Raw genomic sequence first — 22,854 nt, 5'->3', positions numbered from 1 at the left:
TATTTGTAAATATCGTTTGTTTTGGGCATTTATTTTAAGTCTTTTATTGTTGCATTTGGTTTTACTGTAGTTCAAGCTGAGAGGATGTTTCAGGGTTTGATGTCTTCTCGATCGATTCTATGAAAATGTCGGGATTTTTACCTCCCCTTGTGGGAACACAAATTTAATGAGGCTGAATCTTGATGGGTTCCTCAAGGTTGAAATGGGGTAAATACATTTAATAAAACAGTTTTGCTTGAAACTTTTATAACCCTGAAAAATTCACATAAAAAATATAGATAGCCAAGATGAATAGAAAGATTTTTTTTTTTCTCGAAACCCTTCTCCATTTGCAGCTGTTCCTCTGTCTGTGTTTTACGGGAGATTTTGTGTGCTTTTCTTTCTCAAAAGGCTGATACAGGCTGTCCTCTTGTACTCTGAGATTGTGGTTAGCCTGTGTGTGTGTGTGTGTGTGAGTGTGCGCATGAATGTGTGTGTGTGTTGAGATGGAGTCTAGATAGGGTAATGACTGCAGACAAGGTTTGGAGGCGACGGTGGAGTCATGGCAGGGCTGAATTGATGGGATTAAGAGATGTACCCCAGAGCTGGTCACACACAAGTGCGTTGAGGGCAGTTTAGATGTGGCCGGGCTCTCGGTGCAGTCTCGGGGATTGTCACAGACCGCAGAGAGGGCCAGACGATGATGATTTAGTGAGAAAGAGGGGTGTGCCATTGTCTCATGACTTCTGAGATGGACTTAAAACTCCATAGCCTTTTCGAAAATAGTGTTAAAGACATTGGCAGTGCATCCAAATTGACGTCTAATGGTCCAAATGTGTGACTGCATGCATGTTTGAACACTCGACCACGCATTTGTCTGTCTCTTGTCAAACCAAGACACTCGACCAAGCTTGAGCCGAGGTGTCGGGTGCCTGAAGGATCAGTGTCCTAGGACTAGCGGCAAGAGTTTGAAGCCAAGTGGTGGTGACAAAGAGAGGAGCCTGCAAGCTCCATCCCTCCATCCTGACGTGATGGAAAAGAACTGAGGCTCTCGCGCGGTCGGACACATTTTAAAAGCATATGCTGTGAGAGGCTACTGCTGAGGCCGCAGCTAAAGGCTGAGATGAAAAGGTTGAGACATGTGATTGATGACCCCCCGTTGGGCCGCACATCATTAGCTTGTACAATTAACTGCAGAGGGCGGGGGAGTAACTCGTGTTGAAGAGTCCTCTTCTGATCTTTTATCACTGCACACTGAACAAAAACAATGATTGGGGTCGCACAAGCATGTGACAGCCGAGATTTGAGTTCGCACGCACTCACAATGTCCTGAGTCACTCTCACTCACAGAAACAAGTGATTATGATCGGCTTCATAGGCTTTGTTTCTGGTGATTATACTAAAGGAGTTCTGTAGAGAAAGCATGAATGTTTGAGCAAAATATGTTCAACAAACAATGGCTACACTGAACTGATAAGAAATGAATGGATGAAATATGTACTTGTCCTGCTTTTTGACAATTTACATGTAATGGCATAGAAACAATATGGGATTTCTTCCCTCTCCTGCAATTGCAATGATACTGAAAAAAAGGCATTACTTTTATGGACCACTACCAATGAAGAGATACAGCCAGAATCAGACAACTGATATAAGAAATGGCCCTCTATTTCAGTATGTCCTCGTGTAACTTTCTACTCCTGTGGTTGACACATTTATTTGGGTGGTCTGTCAGAAACAAACTGAAAGGACAAACAGAGGTGTAAAACAGGTCAGAAGCTGACCACGATCACGTCTCGCAGCTCCATTTCCATTCATTTCTGTGGAAACGAATGGAAGCGGCACGGTGCAGTATTGTTCCTCTAATAGGAATTTCTCCATCCTTTTTCTTCCCTCTGGGTCTGGGTGTTTCCTCGATTGTAATTACCTTGCTGTTATAATTAAACCGACAATTTATTACCTATTAGCAAACAAGCTCCTTCTTCCTGTGCTGAGCTTAAGCAGTGGCCCAGTACTGTCAAAGATGCAGCTAGCACTGCATTACTCATCACACTGGTCCGAAGTGTGTTAGCCGCCCAGATGAGGAGAACCTGGGAGAAGGCAGGCCGGCCCACTTCACGACAATTACCCTATGAATCACAACGAGACAACAGCACAGGCCCTCGTAAGTCTCATATAAAAAAATAAAACACATCGTATAATAACAATGGGATACTATGGGAACCAAATTAAACTCCCTCAAAATAAATATCTGAGAGTTAAAATATTAAAATAATCACAGGAAAACCTCATAAAAAGGTTATATAGGTTATGTAAATAACAAATAAAAATAAAAAGGGATTCAAGTAAAATACAGGTAAATTACAAAAACACTTTAATTCAAATGTCCACTTTAGACTTTTTACTAACGATAAGTAACTTTGTACCTGCATATTCAATTCAATTCATGTATATTTAAAGCTTTTTTTTTCCTCCATAAAAAGTGTATGAGTGCATATTACAATTTAGAGTGATCTGTTATCAGGGGTAACTGTCTAAGTTATGTATTTCATAAATGTACATACAAAATCACAGTTAGCTAAAATGTCAGCTAACTCTCATTAGCAGTTGACTGTCTGCTTAAATATGAATCGGGTGTCTGGGTGTGTGAATGGACGAACGCACGGATGCATAGCCTAATGTTATAGACGAAACAGATTATAAAGGTTTTACTATAAAATAGACATCAAATAAGCTTTAGTTAGACAGTTTCTGCTCATATGTTAAATATATAGTATGTTTTTTTCAAAAATAAACTAATCAACTGTTATAAAATGTAAGCTTTGAAATATGTATGATAAAATGTATTGGCCTACTTTGAAGATAATACTTTATATGGAAAATTAATTTTCTTTTCAAGATTTCCAACTCTAACTTTGAACCAATTCTATACAATTGCCCATATAACCTATTTGACCAGAATTTGTTTCCACGTATGACTAAAAATGTTTTTTTGACTTTCATTTATATTTTGATGTGAATGATTAGGCGGGATGTTTTTCGTTTGTGTTTTGTGGCCTTATTTCAGAAACTTTCGTTTTTAGTTTTTTCAATAACCATGCATCAACAATATTCTCTCAAAAATACAAACATGTACATACATGTAGCTCACATATTATGGTAGCCCTCTTTCAGCTAAATATACTGTAATTTCACCTGTGCCATTAATAGGTTTATAAGCAACTGAAAAAAATCACAAATGTAAGGGCATCTCAAAACATCTCAAGGACCCCCAAAACACCCTAGGACCTCAGAGGGTTAATTGCTGCTGACACTTTAATTTGATCGTCACCCAACAACACAGTCTACTGACTAGATAGTCTACTGACTATCTTTGCAACTACATTACAACTTATTCTACTAACCCTAACCTAACAGTCTATTAATACTATAATGGAAGGGTGCACAACTCAGTTCCTAGAGAACCACAGCCCTGAAGAGTTCAGTTGCAACCCTGCTCCAACACGCATCTGAACGCTTAAAAAGCTGCCTTCAGAGGATGTAATCCAAGGTAGGAAGGCATCAAGGCATGTCCAAATCCAATGTTAGCTTCACTTCCTGTCTCCTGAGATACCTTCATCTTCGTCTCCTGAGATACCTTCATCTAATCGATTTTTGAAGGCAGCATAGATGTATCATTCGCTGCCTTTGATATCCCACAATCATGTGCTTTTCATAATGTGACAGCTGTATGAAAAAACAAAGATGACGTCTAAAAGTTGTGGGTTGTGTCACTTTGTGTTTAATTGTACATTTTTTTGACCAATGTTTTCCACTTTTAATGTAATTTCAAGCCAGAAATTACTATTGTAGAAATTAAATATTTGTTATATTTACACCAAAGCTCGCTCTATTTTGCTCTTATTTACACCAAAGCTCGCTCTATTTTGCTCTTGAAGAATTAAAGTATTACGTTGCCACAGAAGCCTATTCGAAATCAGTTTTTGAGGTACCTTTGTACGCAAACCCTGCCTACAAATTGCCTACAGATTAGCTGGATCAAGTCTATTTAATTACGGTTATAGCTAAACTCTTCAGGGTTTTGGACCCCTTCTCTAATGAGGGTTAGTTGACATGTAGTTGCAAAGTTACTTATAGTAGAATGTCTAAAGTGGACTATCAAAATAAAGTGTAACCAATAATAATAATAAGGAAGATCAATTGTAAAATGTTGTACAGACCCAAGCTCTGTCAATTAAATTACCCCTAATAATCAGGAATGTTTGAGCTGGGATCATGATTGAGTCCGCTATATATTATGCAGTTCAATTAAAGCTGATCCAGGCCTGAGAGAGAGACAGAGAGAGAGTATTGGATAGGGTGGAGTTTCTACTCTCCCCTCCTCCACCAGCCAATCTGAAAACCTACTTTTCTGTGCCATAACTGGGTGGATAGGCCAACAGTATCTAATAATAGGTATTGACTGGTTGAATGTAGGATGAATAGGGTTGGGTATTGGATCTCCATTGAGCCCCAGGTCACACAGCCAGCAACACTGAGAACACGTCTCATAGGGCCAAACAAAAAAAAGAAGACATTTTAAACTTTCATGACTGCGAAGGAATCTGTGCTGTTTGGCCTTTTAAGGATTAACTCTTTGTTCTCAAAGTGCTGGACGATCAATAACTGAGAGAGAGAGAGAGAGAGATAGAGACCACAGACATCTCTATTCCAAAAAACACACACATACTGCCCCATACCGTTTACTGGATACACATATCCAGTTTTACTGTGAGAACATAAAGTGCGCACAAAGGTGAACAGTTGTCACTTTTGCATGTTTTATTTTAGCACAAAGCCGGCATTTTATTCAATAAACACATGCTATCCAGTTTAACCAAGCGCTAAATGTGCTGAAATAGCGCTTGTGAGTGTTTAGGTCATTGTCATCCTTTGCAGCCTCATTTCTGTACTTTTATAGATTTTGTAGACAAACTCAGTTATCTTTTTAGCACTTTACATTTACAGCTTTCATTGCTGACATGCTCTTCGTGCTGCAAAATTTAAGTCGGAATGGACATGCTTGATAAAAATCTGATGTAAACAGATAAAATCCATCAATAACACATTTTTGGACTAAGCATTCTAATGAATGTCTAACCTCTTGCCATGAAAACTTTACATGACTGAAGTAATAAAGGTCTGAATTCCTGTTTTGAATTTGTCTGTTTTGATACCGTATGTATTCCTGAAACCAATTAAGAAATGATTTCTCCTTTTGAGTCAAATATTGAACTTTTGAAAGTGGAAACGTGAAATTAAATGAAAACAAACGCTTTTTTTTGACACACTTTTTGTGCTAAAACTTTTAAAGATATTTCTGTATGTATTTATTTATTTATTTTTAAAAATATTTTATTTTATCCGATTTTTTTTTTTCCCAAATCAGAAATCAAGCAGAGCAAGATGCTTCTGAGTCCCAGTGGTCTGTTTTGGGTGAGAATTGGGAGAATGGCTGATATGATCTTCCTGTGTTGTGAGGTCACGCAGATTATTACCACACAAATTGAACACTCTAAAATCATCTCTCAGGAACTCGCTCAGCTCACGTTCTACCAGCCCGTCTCTCCTGATTATCAGATTTAGCTTTAGCACATAGAGGGAGGGCAGAGAGGGGAGTAGAGAGAAATAAAGCATTCAAGGGTCCCGCTCCATGAGTGCCAGCTCGGCACACGCTTGTGTGCGTAATGAGTGTGACGTTTGTTATTTTGTGTGTGTGTGTGTGTGTAGAGGCGAGGCCTGTGATCATGTGTACTGACAGTTTCCCCCACCCTCCTCACTCAGCTCAAGTATTGGTGAGAAAGAGTCTAATGAGAGGTTCACAGGCTGTGAACTGATGGCCCCTCTCCATCCACCTTCACACATATACACACACTAAACCTGAGCAGCTGGCGCCCACACCACTGGTTCAATGTCTCATATCTTACTCTCGCTTTTCCACACTTTCATCTGCCTTGTGTGCCACCTGAGACTTCACACAGTAGACTATGTGGAGACAGAAGCTGGGCTAATGAGCATGGATATTCTCAAGCCCATTGCTCTGTTCTCTGCTGGGTGTGGAGTAGAAATGAGTATGTGTGTGCATGAAGAGTGGGGGCCTGTCCTCTGCTTTATTACAGGTGAGAATAGAGGGTCAAGAGGAGTTAATGTGCCAGTCTAGCACCATTGCTGCTTGGAGGAACAGGGCTGGGAACTTTCCTTCTCTGTGTGTGATAATGTTTTTTTTTTTTTTTTTAAGTATCCTCACAGATTTAGTTTCATTGTTCAATACACATTTTTGTATTATATCATTTGTATTGAACATCTACAAAATGTGTTTGTATTGTGTTTTGGGAAAACAAAAGATATGCTGTCTGAAACTGTCAGCAAGTGTTCAATTACTCAGCACTGTGATGGTGGCTGGGAGTTTATTCAACTAATGCAGCATTTTGTTGCACTTTTGTAAAACATTCAGTAAATACATTTTAGTATCACAAAATAAATGCTGTTGCTGTTCTTTTGAACTTTCTGTTCATCAAAGAATCCTTCCAAGGTACTATATGTATTTTTTAGCGCCCTCTATCGGTGGTGTTTCAGATTGCAACCAATTTTTACAAGAGCGCTCGTTTCTTGCGCGTGCTCGAACACGAGCGAACACTCATGGTAACGGCCACACTGAGACTTTCAACACACCGGAGAAAGCATCACACAGCATGTGTGTCACTGTGTTTGAAATTAACAGCTAAATACTGTATTGTCAACTACAGTATAAAACTTTAATTTAACAGCTATATGCTCTAATACAGTATGATGTTGTTACAGTATGATGCTGGTTACCACAGCTGCCTGTAGTTTACCGTTTTTTTACAGGATTATTTTTTACAGTGTGTTGTTGTAGTTTACTTTGCTATTTCATTACAGTTTACTAGTGGTGCACGATATATCGGCCGCCGATATAATATCGGCCGATTTGGTCAATTTTTTACACATCGGTATCGTTCCGATGTCAAAATAGGGCCGATGTGAACAGGCCGATGATCATTCCCTGTGTATTTTGACGTGCGTGGGGGCGGGGATGTTTGTTTTTGCACGCGTATTAAAAGCGCAAGTGCGTTTAAACATCAAGCGCACGAAGACTGGAACTGGTGAGCTGTTTTCTGCCAGCCTTCCTAATGCGTATTTTTGTCCCGCCAAAGCCATATTTGACCGGTAAGTGATGTAGATGAGTGACTGCTGCGCTTGTTTAACTGAGGGAACGAGAGTCAATTAAAGCACCGGTCACGCGCGCCGCCTTCAAAATGTCTTTCGCTTGTTTAACTCAGGGAACAAGAGAGAGTGAAAGCACCGGTCACGCGCGCCGTCTTCAAAATGTCTTTCGCTTGTTTAACGGAGGGAACAAGAGAGAGTAAAAGCACCGGTCACGCGCGCCGTCTTCAAAATGTCTTTCGCTTGTTTAACGGAGGGAACAAGAGAGAGTAAAAGCACCGGTCACGCGCGCCGTCTTCAAAATGTCTTTCCCTTGTTTAACGGAGGGAACAAGAGAGAGTAAAAGCACCGGTCACGCGCGCCGTCTTCAAAATGTCTTTCGCTTGTTTAACGGAGGGAACAAGAGAGAGTAAAAGCACCGGTCACGCGCGCCGTCTTCAAAATGTCTTTCCCTTGTTTAACGGAGGGAACAAGAGTGAAAGCACCGGTCCCGCGCGCCGTCTTCAAAATGTCTTGCTCTCTCTCTCTCTCCCTCCCTCCCTCACGCATGTTTATGAATTGAGTTGACTGAATATCTTTGAGAATACACGATGGTAAAAGGTCGGAAGACCGAAGTTTTTTTCTTCTGAACTACTGGTTGTGAATTGTGAAACCACACTTTCAATAAACCAAAAAAAAAAAAAAAAAAATCTATCGTGTTGATGAAATGTTTTCTGTGTCGACTGTCGAGACCATAGACTGTAAAAATAGGTCGAGACAAATCTCGTGCGATGTTCTAAACTGCCTGGATAATCACAACGTGTGCCGTGGTTCCGTTAATGACACGTCCGATTCGCGAACTAATGACTCCTTTGAACCGGTTCACTTTAATGAATGGTTAAAACAACTGATCTGTCCAACACTGAGCTCAAGATACATAAATCGTAAACACTTTACAATAAGGTTCCATTTATTAAAGTGTACATTAAATGAACACTTTAATAAATGGAACCTTATTGTAAAGTGTAAGGTTAATAGATTAATAGAATGTTAACAAATTTTGATAACATTCTATTAATATTAGTTTCTGTGGATATACTCCATGACAAAACTACCCCAGTCATTCTAGAATGATTCATTCTTTCCAAATAGAGCAATTCAAGTAATCTGGTGAAATTGTTTTTATATCACAATATATATCGCAGAAAAATAAAATATCACAATGTCATTTTTTACCAATATCGTGCAGCCCTAATCCTCGCTATGTGTTTTCTATACAGGGATATCGACATCGGTAAATATCGGTATCGACCATAACAGCAATGTTAATATCGCTTATCGGTATCGGCCACAAATTTTCACATCGGTGCATCACTACAGTTTACCATTATTTAGTCGATCCGATTCACGTTTGGCCTGCCTTTTTGTCAGCAGATACATTTTTGTTTTGCTTTATTTTTTTATATTTATGTGGAGTTTGTGTTGGAGTGTGTGTTGTGCTGGAGGCAGGTTGTTTTTGGGGTTTTATCAGACTCCCATGTCGTTAGCTGCAGTGCCGTCGCATAGACTGTATATAAAAAGGAGAGAGGCTCGGGAGCAAGCAGGTTAAATGCCATTAATAGTGTAAATTATATAACTAATTAATATGAATTGTGTACATTTTCAGATCTTAAAATATTAACATTTAAATTTTAGAAATTCGATCTTAACGAAAAGTGAAATAAACACTTTTGTTTATGTTAATGGAAATGTTAATAGTGACATTGTCCTTTTGTAGCATGGACAGTATGCAACACTGTTGTTGTGATAAGTTAAACTAGTTAGTGTGTTTTCGGTAACACATTGCAATAAGGTTCATTAATTAACATTATTTAACTAAAACATGAACTAATGAAAAGTTGAAGATTGACCCAGCTATACTATACAAAATTTACACATTTTTTTCTCTCACACACACACACATATATATATATATATATATATATTACAGAAGGGCGAAGTGTGCCCAGAGTTGACACATGGGCTTGCTAAGGGCTCTGAGACTTCGGGTCAACCATGTGTGAGTGTGTTCATGCATCTGTGAGTGTGTGTGTATGTGTGCGTATGAGTGCCTTCAGGTGCAAAGTGTGTGATACGCTGTTCTCCAGCTGTAGCAGATGTGAAAAGGAAGCCCGCACAGGGGACACAGGGCCACAGGGTCGCCAGAGAAACGACCACAGCTGTGGCCCTCTCTCACACACTCAAAAGCATGCACACTTTCTCGACCTATCTCTCAAAGATTCAAGTTTCATTTCGATATACTTCTGACCAGAGACATTTTATTTCTAGTTCAAGTCCAGGGCCTTTTTCTTCCCCTTTTTTGACTGATAGGACATAAATGGCTGATATTGATTTTATCAACCAATACTGATAGTTCCCCAATGCATTGGTGCATCATTTATATCACAATTTAATATCAAATCCAGTTTTGCTTCTGTTAATTTGTGTAATTCAGTACACCTTTCCATCGCTCTCATTTTCTTTTCTTTCAAGTGTGAAATTGCTGTGAAGGGCCAGTATTGGCTTATTTCTTCTAGTAAGCCATGGGTCAGTTGCAAAGACAACAGTTCAAGTGCAGACAACATTAATACAGAGGAGCATGTGTGCAAAACATTAGCCTTGAAATCTTAGCCCATAAATTAAATGTGTTTTACTTGGATAAAACACTGGGTTCTAAAACTGGCTTTAGAAAAATACACTAGTTTCTAGAAAAGTGCTTTTGTCTTCTGTCTCCTTATGTCTTTCATTTGCATCTTTACGACCAAGAAATGATCTGAGGGAAGACATATGGGCTGATCATAAATGGGCATGTGTGTTTTAGCAGTCAAGAAAGTGTGTGTGATGGAAAATGTGCAGAATGACTATTTACAATTTACTTCATTTACATAGGTATTCGAATTAGCATAGTTGGGTACGCTGCTGGTCGCTACGCCCCAAACACGGATCTATCCATCCACTCATGCTACGTGACTGTATAACCCAATAAGCGTAATCCTGACAATGAACTGTGCTAATCACATTTAATATGCAAATGAGATTATCTAAACTTTGGTAAACATTGGCTAATGTTGCAAAACAGGAGATTTTTGGGGTGGGGGTTGCTGGGAAACAAATGCGGTAAATCACTACTTCCCTCCTGTTATTTGCTTTATTTGTTTACTGGGCTTCTAACGTATAAACAGAACAAACTCATTTTAGGGATTGTGGCGCTTTAGGGACGTGTGTGAGGTGGCCAGAGCCTCTGTGTGGCTGGATGCAAAAAAAAAAATGGTGGCAAAGCAATTAAATTCTCATTTAGCTCGAGCGATTAAAACAGACACACATACAAATCATATTATGCTCATCTGGACGTGAAGGCGTATTGTGGAACAGCCTGCTGAGAGCAGTTCCTTTTCAGTTTCTTTTCGGAGAGATTCATTTTGCTGTGATGTGGCTGGTTAACATCAATATCACTGCTACATCAATGTGTATATATTTAAACGATACATATTTAATATTGAGTAAAGTGCAATTTAGACACCATATTGCTGCTACCTTGTCTGTGGCAGTGGAGATAGTTTCAAAATAAACCCATATTAAATTCAAATACATCTCTGCACAATGCACAAATTTCTGAATTAATCAATGTTGTTGAACAAATCTGTTGAGTAAATGATTGCTGGCTACTTCCGAAATCCCATACTCTCAAAGTAGAATTTATTTTGAATTAAAAATGTACTTTGTGTCTGCTAGAAAAATATGTTCTGTAATGTACAATATGTAATCTAAATTTAATTGTCCATGTTGTCATTTTCATGCTGTGACCTAAGCATCAGTTGCATCGCTTTACTTCCATTTACAACTCATCCCCCATGGCCTCATGGGATAGTTAAGTGTCCATCATATCCACATTTCAGAATCAATCCGGAAGTAGTGTCAACCGGATATACTACACTTTTCACATACTGTTTGTTGGTCTTCTTTCCTGCCTGTATGTGATTTCTAATGCAGCCAATGATTCACCTATAGTCACTTGTTTAATTTCTGAATGATTCAGTTCAATGATTCATATAGACAATGACTTTTCACCACCTTCTTGCATATTGATGCCGTTATAGGTTAAAATTTACAGTATGTTACTTTTTTGCATAGGTGCTTGCAACGACACATTATAGTTATTAATTAAAAATTTCCTTTTAAGCATTACTCTGTAAATACATTACTGAAGCTCCAGTTCAGGGTTTCAGCTGCCATTCAGGAGGGAACTGCAGGGGGTTTTATGAGTTGATGAATAGCCAAAAATTAAATCATAAAAAATATTAAAATTGACATATAATTTTAACATTTTCAAAAAAGAAAATTAAAACATGTTTAACGTTTTTGATTCTGTCTTTTGTTTTTGATTTCTGACTTTTTTGGCCCTTTCTCCTTTACGCCTATCCATTACCTGCAGGTGCGCGAGGGTAATTGTGAATTAAATATTTTTTTAAAAAATTAAAATATAATTGATTTATTTTTCTTGCTCTCCTCTCTCTCCCTCTCTTTTTTAATGTCATGTTTTTAAACTAAGAACATGATTTGCACCATATCATTTTTTGATGAGACCCCCAGAAGCATAGCTTTAATAAAAAATAAAAAGTCAGAGAAACAGTATTTGGGATGACTACACCAGCACTAGATTTCCAAGAGCTTTAGGCAGACACATGGAGCTTTTCTGATTTTCCTGTTCTTTTTTACCCTCTCTCTTTCTCTTCGCTACACATCTGGTGATTCCGCTGACAAGCTCTTGAACTGTTGACAATAAGTTGATGGGCTAAAGCCCCCCAATAAACATCTCTGGTGCCACCTCGGCCCAGCTGCTAGTGTTTAGGGCTGAGTTGAAAGTGGCCGAGTAGCGAGGCCTGAGTGTCATTAGGCACTCTGTTTATGTCTGCATGCATGTGGCCTGGCCAGAGATTCGACACTTTTCATCACATTCTTGGGTTGCCTGCGCAGGAATCCAGTTGCAAAACACATAAAAATAAAAGAGAGACCATGAGTGGGCCGCAGAGCGAACCGAAGGCTATTCAAAGCTGCAATAGTGCAATGTCCTTTGTATCATGCTACATGTCTAGAAAGCATTTGTGTGTGTTTTAAGGTGTATGTGTAAGACAGAATGATTGGAAGGCACTTGCTTGCCTGTTTGGTGCTGTTGAACAATCTTAGGAGATATACAGGTAAAGAGAAGGGATATTGGTTTATAAAATAACTACTACTGCTACTACATCACACATATGCACCATATATGTTCTGAAAAAAAACAACTGCTTCCAACTCTTTTGAAGATTGTTTAGAGACTGTGAAAGAGTCGTGATACTTTAAAATCAAGCAAGAATGCATCCAATTCTCATATTCTCAAGGTTTGATCATAAGAGAGAGCGTCAATTCATAAACTTTTGCTTTTATCTTCTCTACGTCCTTCCTGAACTATTGAAATGAATGTATTCACATAATGGCAAAGAGTATTGTATAAGTTTTTCTTTCTCACACACAAGCTTACTTGTTCCTGTGATCCACCTGCTCTGAAGGCCAGTTGGTGTGGCTGAGTGTTTTGCACTGCAGATGGTGCTATATGAGGGAAGCTGGGTCATACTGAAGGACTGAAGGACCACAGTGCTTCATCATACCGAAGGAAAGTGACCCTAAAGGTCACAGCACACACACAGGCTTAATTTTAGAGCAATTAATCTCCTCTCAAGAGAGTTTTATGTGTGTGGGTGTGTCATCCCGGGTCCAGTGCTGTAGTTAGAGCTGGCCGTCAGCTGTCCGGCCAAGGTGGAGGCCCAGCCATCTTATCGTCCAGGAGAAGCTTAATATGAGGAGATTAGATGGAACAGAGGAGATTACAGCTTGGCCTTTAATACATCGCCCTCTTACCTAACAGGAACATGATCCAAATCCAGCACAGGTCTACAAGGCCATCACTCCATCCAACATACACTAGAGGATATGTGACGTACACACAGACAGACACACACCAGATGATGAGTGGGTGGCAAAGAAGGCAAAAAAAAACCCAGATGAAACAGCAATGGAAATGAAAGAGGCGGAGCTTTTAGTGAGAGCGAGTGAAAGAGTGAGGTGGGATGGAAGAGGTGTTCCCCATATAAAAGCCTCTTCACTGGTTTGGAAAATTAGCTGGGTCCTGTGGTCTACTGGAGCCTTTTATTTATTGATGTAAAGAAAGATAACTACGCCACCTTCCGTATTCGCTCCATTTGCATGAGCAAGGGAAGATTAGGAGTGAAAATCAAACCAAATAAATAAATCCCTCTTTTTCCCTCTCTTCACCTCCCCTTCCCTTCCCAGACACACACTCTCCCCTCTGCCATAATAAACACTTTGCAAAAAGTCGCAACAAAGTTTATTTTTCAGACAATCACCGCCAGACTATTCATGGATGTATTAATCTCAAAGCTCAAAGAACGTTGTTTATTGGCTGCAAAGTTTGGAAAGTAAAAGCTGCCCAACATAACCATCAAATCAAACTGGTATAAACAACGTTGCTGTAAATGCACACTTGTATATGTGAGTGGTGTACATGTACAGTATTTGAGAATAGAGTCATGTGGCAGTGCCTTGGCAGTTTAACATCTTCTGCAGGAGTTTGAAAGTCCATATTCACGAGTCTCAGGTTGACATCTAAATGTGGTCTGGTTTCACTGAAGTGTAAAGGAAAAGGGAATCCAATCAGTTTCGCCTACTCTGAATGCCAGTTTGAATGTGTTTGAGGAGCAGCGCTAAATCTTTCGTCATGATTAGTGCCACCTTCTAATGTCTATCCATCACGCTGTTAAATATCTTAACACGAACGTAAAATGTAACTGAGATTGCCATTTAAATTCTAATTCAAGTCTCAATTTAAATTGATTTAGCAAATATGATGCAGATTTGATTAAGAAAATCTAATTAACATGTTATTTTCGTATTATTTATATTAATATTTGTATTCATTTTAGGTTTAGTAATTTTGTTATTTGTTTTGGTAATTGTATATGTTTTTTTTTTTTAATAATTTTTCTATTTAGCTTCATTAAAATTTTTCTTTCAGTTTAGGGAATTTTAATATTTGACACCGTGTCTACACCAGATGCAATAAGTGGCACAATGCAACGTGATAAAAGCATAAAAAGCTCATTATAAAAAGTAATGCTGTCTACACTGGATGAGGTACAGCGTGATGAAACACAACAAATTCCAGACAGTAATATCCCATTCTATTTCTGATGTACTCGAAGCGCTTGTGCGATTTAAAATGGATTTGCATCGGTCGCTTTGTCGTGTCTACAGCTTCTTGCCATTGTGCCACAACATGACAACATGGTATCGTTCAGTTAGTTGCTATGGCAACATTTAAAATTTTCTTTAAAAATTAGATGAAAACATACAAATTGTTAGATTTGATTATATTTCATATTTGTTTTAAAAAAGAACAACACTGGGTATTAATGTTGTTTCTAACTTGAAAATCACAATTTTTAAAAATCAGGTTGGCAAAGCTGGCATTTGAAGGTGATGGATGCATGGATGGATGTTATTTGAAAAACGTTTTTGATTCTTTCTTTTGTTTTAGATTTTTTTTTTTTTTTTTTTTTTTTTTAGTTTTTTTGGTCCTTTCTCCTAAACACCCGCAGGTGTGCATGGGTAATTGAATATATTTAATTTATTTAATAAATATATATTTTATTTAATAAATAATATATATATATATATATATATATATATATATATATATATATTAATTATGTATTTGGTATATATATATATATATATATATATATATATATATATATACAGAGCCGGCTTCAGACCGCTTTTAGCAGGGGGGCATTTATTTTCAATGGGTGGGCACTAGGTAGGTATGGGGACTTTTTTTCCGATATTAGATATCCTATATTTATTATTGCTACTGCCTTTTCTGTTAGCTATTAACATGAAGTAATGCAACCCACACAATAAACACATAAAACATTACACATTGTTGCAAGACGAGCGACTCTTAATTAATTTGATCAAGGGTTAAATAGGCCTATACAAAAAAAATAAAAAATTGCAAGACCGACTCCACAGCTTTATAATAGCAAAGCTAACGAACATGTACATAGTCTTTCACTGACAGAATAGCCGTTTATATGCTATCTCAATGGCGGAAGTGAGAAAAAAAAAGCTAAGTTACTCATCTTTATTCTGCTATGTTCTAACATAAGCATTTACATTCGTAGCCTTAAAAAAGCATCATGTAATATATATATATATATATATATATATATATATATATATATATATATACATGTATCTATATGTATACACAACAAGATGGAAGGAGACTTCAGTTCCCAGAATGCTTTGCCTGTGTTGAATTATTTTCCTGTGGGTTGGGGGTAATTTGATCCAAATTCACACTCATAAATAAAAAGGGAACCGATTCTTTAATTTTGCAAGGAGAAGGGGGGCTTGAGCAAATGAGGCCACTGATGCTTTTATCCACCCATACTGTGTGTGAGTGTTGAAGTGAAAACACTTATCACACACTTGGTCTGCAGGCTAGTTATGTTGACTGGAGGGCATAGATGTCCGCAAATAGCCACAGTACAGACAGGAGCAGCCCTGAGTTTGTGTATTTGCCCCTCCTTCCTCCTTAGGAGTCCTCAACAGCGCATAAAATGGGCATGTGCTTGTGGGCCAGTGAAGCCCAGCCTGAGCTCAGCTCTTGCACTGCTGCCCCGCTCAGCTTCCAGATGTGGCCTCGGCTGCTTTTTCTCATGTGGATTGAAATCAGCATTATGTCAGCTTTTGCATGTGTCCTCTCATCTCTTGTCCTCTCCGTTCTCCTTTGCTGTCCTCTCCTCATGCTGTCCTTATGCAGCTTATTCGGCTAATGAACCAGGACAAGCACAAAGTGCATTTTATGAGAGAGATAGTCACATATTCAAATGGGACATAAACCCCCACGTAACAACAGCACAGATGGAACAGAGGCACATGACAGACAAGCCCGTTCAGAAAAAAAAGCAAGTATGAGGAATGTGTCTATGTCAAGAAAAACAGCCTCTTATTCTACACACTATTACTGTCTCTTTTTGTCTTCTCTTGTCCACCTGTGTCCCAGCAGCAATTAAGGACCCTGGTGGATCCAATCACAGAATCACACGAATGGCTGAATGTGAGTTTATATTCAAAACTCTGAGCATCTATATTTGCAGGTGAGGTGAGAATGCATTTTAAATGGTTAATTTAAAATCCTGAATTTGAATCGAGGAAGCAAACGGGATACAGAATTGCAATTTGAATCAGAATTTAAGGACGCAATTAAAGCTGCAATTTAAAGCAAATCATAACTCGTTTTTAAATGGAAAATAATAGTTTATGAAGGCAAATATTGAAAGTTGGCAGATCAAAGCCTTTGAACGTTTTGGAGGAAACAAAGTTTAAATTGCTTAAAAGTTTTACACCTTATGGACACAATCGGCCAATGTTTTAATATAGATGTTTGAAATGCCACCTAGACATTTTTAGTAACACTTTACAGAATCCTTGTTATGCATTGCATGTAGTTACTATAGTAATACCGATAAATGATGCATAATTACATGCAACTAACCCTAAATCAAAACTTAACCCTATAGTTAATTAGTATTATTCAGTACTTAAGTGTTTAATTACACTTTAACAAGGACGCTTTTTGTGTCTCATATGCTCACAGGCTGTGTTTATTTATTTGAACAATTACAGTGAAATCTGTAATATTGTGAAATATTATTGCAATTTAAAAGACATGTTTTCTATTTTAATGTATTTTAAAATAATTTATTCCTGTGATGGCAAAGCTGAATTTTCATCTGCCTCATTAGTCTAGTTTTCAGTGTCACATGATCCTTCAGAAATCATTCTGATAATAAATATTTCTTCTTGAATATTGAACACATTCCGGAATCCCTGAATCCTTCCTGAATAAAAGTATTAATTAATTTATTTAAAAATAAATCTTACTGACCCCAAACTTTTAAACAGTATGTAGGTATAGATTTAGGTCAATTTATCAGGACAGCTATAAGATAGAAGGAGAAAAAAGAGAACAATTATATAACTGACTTCTCTGTCCATACAGTATATCTATCAGTATAAGCATCTGTTCTGATTTTGTGCTTACCAACATTACCACTTGTTTTTGCCATCACATTTTTCTTTTCAAGTGGTTGTATTTCCTCCAGAGGAAGCCTTTGTGCTGCATTGTACGCTAACAAAGAAACAAAGAGCGATATCTCATAAAACATAACAGAATTACAGCCTGAATGAACACGCACACGAACACACACGCAATCATACATAAATATGAGCCACACTCATTCTCTCCCTGGGTTTTGCACTCATGCTGGGGCTTTATAGAGAGACATGAGTAAAACCAAATCAATACAGAAGGCCATACTGATGAAAAATGAATCTGAGAGTGATTATATCTGTAAACAGTGATCAATATGGAAGCTGTTGCGCAAAGTGCAAGATAACAACCAGCCCGATAAATTCTCCATCCCTTCACTGTCCTTCACTGGAGCTTAATAGCATCAGTATGCAATTGCAGCGCCAAAATCATTTTCAACAATATGTTTTACAATCACTGTCACAGATTGAAAGCAGCTCACTCGTTTTGCGTTTGAGGAAGCGCGTGGTCACCAAAGGCAGATCGTCGTTTATATGATCTGTTGTCATTTCTGGCAAACGGTCATCGTCTGACTCGCTCGTCTCTATCTCTCCTCCGTTTCTCTCTCAGCCTGTCTGCCGTGCTGTGATTCGGGTGAGGATGGTGGACTCGTGACAGATCAGGGCATTCAGGCTGGTGACATTCCTCCTGGCGAGCAGATCCATCCTGGGCAGGGGTTGAAAAATGCCGCGGCGCGCTGCTGCTCAGCTGCAGATGAATGGAGCTATCTGTCTTGTCACGAGGGGTCGGCGGGAGAGGTTACAGCCCAACTGTACCTGGTCTCTGGTGCTGACGCCTGCACGCCGCTTTCCTTTAGAAACCGAGAGGGGAGGGAGAGAGAAACGAATCCTGCCCCATCAAGCACTTCTTCAGTCCCTCAGAGCTCATCTCACTTCCCATCATCCTGCAGTCCTGCTGCCCTGAGCGCAGGCTTTGACACATCTATATGTTTTTCCTTCTGACCTTTCAACGTCCTTTCTGTCAGCGCCTGTAAACCATAAGCTGATGTATGAGGGCAATTTTTAGCGGTGCCACTTGTATCTGAGTGATTGCGCAAACTTTACATTTGGGGGGCCTGCCATCCTGCCACCTCCTCAACATCTCTTTATTTGCTTTGCTTGAGATTGAGGCAGAGAAACTGAGGGGAAGGAATAAAAAAGCGGGGAGGGGAGGGGAGGGGACGGGACGGGGGAGTCCATTCTCAACAACCTCCAGGCAACAGGCCTGCACTTTATCAGTCTAGCTAGCTGAGCCCCTCAGGCCGGTTCAAATAGACCAATTTCAAATACTTGAACAAACAAACTCCTGTACAAAGAAACCAGAGAAATGGTCAACTTTCATTGGGATACTGATCCCATATGTTAATATCTAATAATGCTTCTAACCCAGGGGTTTTCAAACATAGGCCAGAAGGGGTTATACCAACAATGTATATCTTTTTTTTTTTTTTACAATTTAACATTTTTAGATATTTAATTTTATTTAAAACATAGTAAAAATCAATCAACCAATCAAAAAAGTAAAAAGATTGTACATATTGTTTTGGGATGTCAAATGTAACATGTAACGGGAGCAGTTTTTTCAAGTAAAATTCTAAAAGTCAGGCACAAGTAGGGTGAAATAAGATGCTGTTTCTATTTTTAATAAATGAATAATTTACAAATTTTAGATAATATTTTAATAATTTGCTTTAGCACAATGACAAGGGAACAATTTGTCTTTATTATATCACATTTCATTTGTTGTCTTATGCAGTGTAAATGTAATTAGAGTATCTTCTGAAGGGAGTTCTTTACAAGGTGATAATCATATTTGTTTGTCCTTGGTATGTTTAAAAACCTGCTTCAATCTGATTGAGCATCTGTAATATGTTTTCTTTTGCTATAGTATAGTTCTCTTGTTTGAGCATAATGTCTACTATAGCTTCATGAGATACACTGTAATATATATATATATATATATATATATATATATATATATATATATAAAAATTGTAAATAAAACAAAGATTATTACAGTTTAACCCTTAAATGCATGAATGTTATTATTACATATTCGGGTCTTCAGCGACCCGGATATATATCTAACATGGATGGATAACATAAAGCCTGTCGTGATAATATTATAACATTTTCTTGACATTAGAGTAACAATTACACAAGAACAAAATAAAGCTTATTTTGTTGCCCTTTTAGAGCTTAGAAAGGTTCAGTTTGAGCAGATGTTTTGTACCATCATCACTGTCCCAATTTCCCAGTACATTCAGTATTTGGCTCATATTCGCCATCTCAAACATATTCTCAGAACTATCATAAAGTGATATTTTGATATTGAAAAATCAAACAGACAGCTTCTTCACCAGATCCACCATCAAGCGACAGTGACACTAATATTTGATAGTGTTCAGTACTTGCTCTGCAGTAAATTGCTGAGCCATTTCAAGTTTTACTGATGATACTTTCTATTCTGCAGTAACTTTAAGTGAAACGTCACTTCATCTTTGTGTATCAGACATTGCCACCTTATGTAATTTAGTCATCAAAGATTAAATTATTGTTGTGCAGGAAAAATATACATGTATACTTATACTGTTACACACCTCGGGTCATTAGCAACCCTAATTTTTACAAAAAATGAAAGGCAAAACAGGCATTCTTTTTATATATATATATATATATATATATATATATATATATATATATATTATTTATTTATTTATTTATTTATTTTTTATTGTTTATAATGCATTGGCTGAGGAATGCTAAGAATTTTGATGTCTAACTTTAAAAAATGAATGAGGATGAGGGTTATAATTGATGTCCTGGGTCACTAAACACTTAAGGTAGATTAAGAAAATACTACAAATATTATTTCAGTCATTCTAATTCAAAACGTCTTGATTTATTCATTGTGATACTTGAAGAATCTTTCAAATTATTTGTAAAATTTACCTTTTTTCAGTGAAATATTCTAATTCTTATTGCATTCTCCCAGCAGCATCAACCATAAACCAAAAAATAATAGCTGATGCTGTGTCCATCATGTCCTGTGGTAGATGCTGCAGAAAACATGTGTGCACAAGCTTTGCAGTGTCCTATTGTTCTCCGTGTTTGCCACTTTGAACACTTTCTGATGACATCTGTTTACTGTCACATCCTGAACACTTAGGTCAGCTGCCTCTCGACTCTTCTCATCACAAACTCTGACAGCCTAACAAAGCAGTCATTAGACAGCCTCTTAGACACAGCTAGCAAACTCTCTTTACTTTAGGGAAAACTAGCATAATAAAATAAGAAGCTGCGGCCAAAACAAACACACACAAAAAACAAAACCTCATTCATCTCTTTTTTTAGAATTTCTTTCTTTCTAACCCTCCCCTTGTTCTTGGTCTCCATATTTATAATGTAGCATTATGACATTTTAATTTGTGCAACTTGAAAATAGCACTTTCAGTGGTATGAATATGGAGTGCCACTCCTGTGAGAAAAGCCTTTATATTTTAGGTTAAAACTAATACAAACAAAACTGGAATTATTAATTATTTTAAAAAAATGGAATGAGAGAAAGGCAAAATCCCTACATTTCAATATCATTTGCATTGCGATTTCGACTCAGATTTTCGCCAACTTGACTGTTTTCCCTCCTCCTGCGTTCTCTCTAATATCTTGCAGGATCAAAGGCTTTCATTAGGTTTAACTCCTCCAAGCATTGTTTGCCTCCTAGGACTACAACACACAAGTTCCCTCAGTGTGCTAGATTCAGAAGAATAGAAAATTAGTTATTCCTGGACTAATCTGACATCAAACAGTGGAGAGTAGATAAAAGTGACAATGGTGACTGGGGAAGATTGTCCATATACATTTCCAAAGGCACCCAGAGCAGTGAAGCTCTCACACCTGAAACACAACCTTTGCATGAGAATGATGGCTAATAATAATAATAATAACTATTATTATTTATCATCATTATGAATGATAATTATTATTATTGTTGTAGTTGTTGTTATTGTGTGACTTCAAGTGACTTACTTTATCAGGCATTTGGGATTTGATTAGTGATAAATGCGAGTGGTTTGCTGTACAACAGATGATTTAAAGTTGTTGTTCATTGTTGTTATTTTATGTTTGTATGAGTTATAAGCACTTTGGTCCTTTTTTATGGTTTTGAAAGTGCTTTACAAATAACATTTGAGTGTAGTTGTTGTTTTATTGTTATTGATAATATAAAACATTACTGATAAATAAATAATATCAATAATAATTATTATTATTTATTACTCAAATTAATCTTGACAAACCCTACTAGTAATCATCCTCATTACATTTTTTTTTAATAATGTTAAATAGTCATATATGCAGTCAAAGAAATACCTCACATTTACTTTTTATTTCTATCTTTTTTTTTTTTTTATCAAATCCCTGCCAACTCCCAGAGAGTAATGAATTAAGATATCTTATATGTCTAGAATATACTGTGGATATCTCTGTGGAATCACACCTTTATTACAGATGGCTGGATGAAATCTTCATCCAGCTCCCTTCATTCAGTTAGCTGCCCTTCTTACAGTCCTATAAAATAATTACATCCTAGAATTACAGGTTTTTAATCTAAGGCATATGCAATTACTCATTGAGATAAATTGTCTTAATATGATCTGTCTGCTTTAAATAACTTGGTTTACATTGTTGATTGTATGATTGTGGTCCTGGTATTATAGGTTATGGGGACAAAATGTCCCCACAAAGACAGAAATACCAGTAATTTTTGACCTTGTAATTTATTTATTTATTTATTTGGTCCCCATGAGTAAAAGAACTTATAAATCATATAATTACGTTTTTTTTTTTTTTGAAAATGTAAAAATGCTTTATGGGTAAAATACACAGTTTTTAAGACCAGGTCTCCTTCAAACTCACCTCAGCTTTTACCTTCCTCTAAGCAACACACACAAAACTTCTATCATAAGGTGTACACACGCACACACATACACACACACACATGCATGCATTTCTGTAAAGAGAAGCATTTCATCTGTATCTGACTCTGAGAAGTGAAGTGTGCAGATTATTATTTTCTATACCTTGTAAAATGAGTGACGGATCATGGATAAAAAGCTGAATGAGTTCAAATGAGCAGTCAGAGAAATAATTACCTGAATTCTCATAGTGTAATTTTCTGTAATCGTCAATAATACGAGATCTCTAGAGCCCTACTGCTAGGCTAGACTAAATAATTGTGATTTGATTCAGTGTCACTTCCTGTAGATATAGATCTTTCTCTTTAAGAGGCCAGTGCCTGACAAAAAGCTTAAAGATTAATTTGCATAATGAAGTTTGACAGGAAAATGATTTAATTACAGAATTTTTGAACTGCTTCCCTCAATCTCCCTCACTCTCATTCATAATCAGATTTATACA

The 22,854-nt window shown here is 37.4% G+C and overlaps 1 protein-coding gene across 9 annotated transcripts in view; it reads left to right on the top strand.

Moving 5' to 3' along the window:
- Positions 1-19,142, top strand: part of LOC120479474 (uncharacterized) — a 372,503-nt gene extending 353,361 nt beyond the window's left edge. For 6 of the 9 annotated variants that reach the window (XR_016145528.1, XR_016145524.1, XR_016145525.1 and 3 more), the window contains 2 exons: positions 16,106-16,402; positions 18,008-19,142. Coding sequence is in view for 1 of the 9 variants with exons in the window: in XM_089117034.1 (XP_088973160.1) it covers positions 16,352-16,402; positions 18,008-18,399 (443 nt within the window). In the remaining 8 variants the exon portion in view is untranslated. Of the gene's footprint in view, positions 1-16,105; positions 16,443-18,007 lie in introns of all 9 variants that reach the window. The other 3 variants (XR_005622926.2, XR_005622925.2, XM_089117034.1) reach the window with 3 other exon arrangements.
- Positions 19,143-22,854: the final 3,712 nt, after the last annotated feature.

Source organism: Pimephales promelas, chromosome 11 (assembly GCF_988280905.1).
Source record: "Pimephales promelas chromosome 11, fPimPro1.hap1.1, whole genome shotgun sequence".
NCBI lineage: Eukaryota > Metazoa > Chordata > Actinopteri > Cypriniformes > Leuciscidae > Pimephales > Pimephales promelas.
The sequence above is the reverse complement of the archived record's forward strand: the minus strand, read 5'-3'. Positions and strand labels throughout refer to the sequence as shown.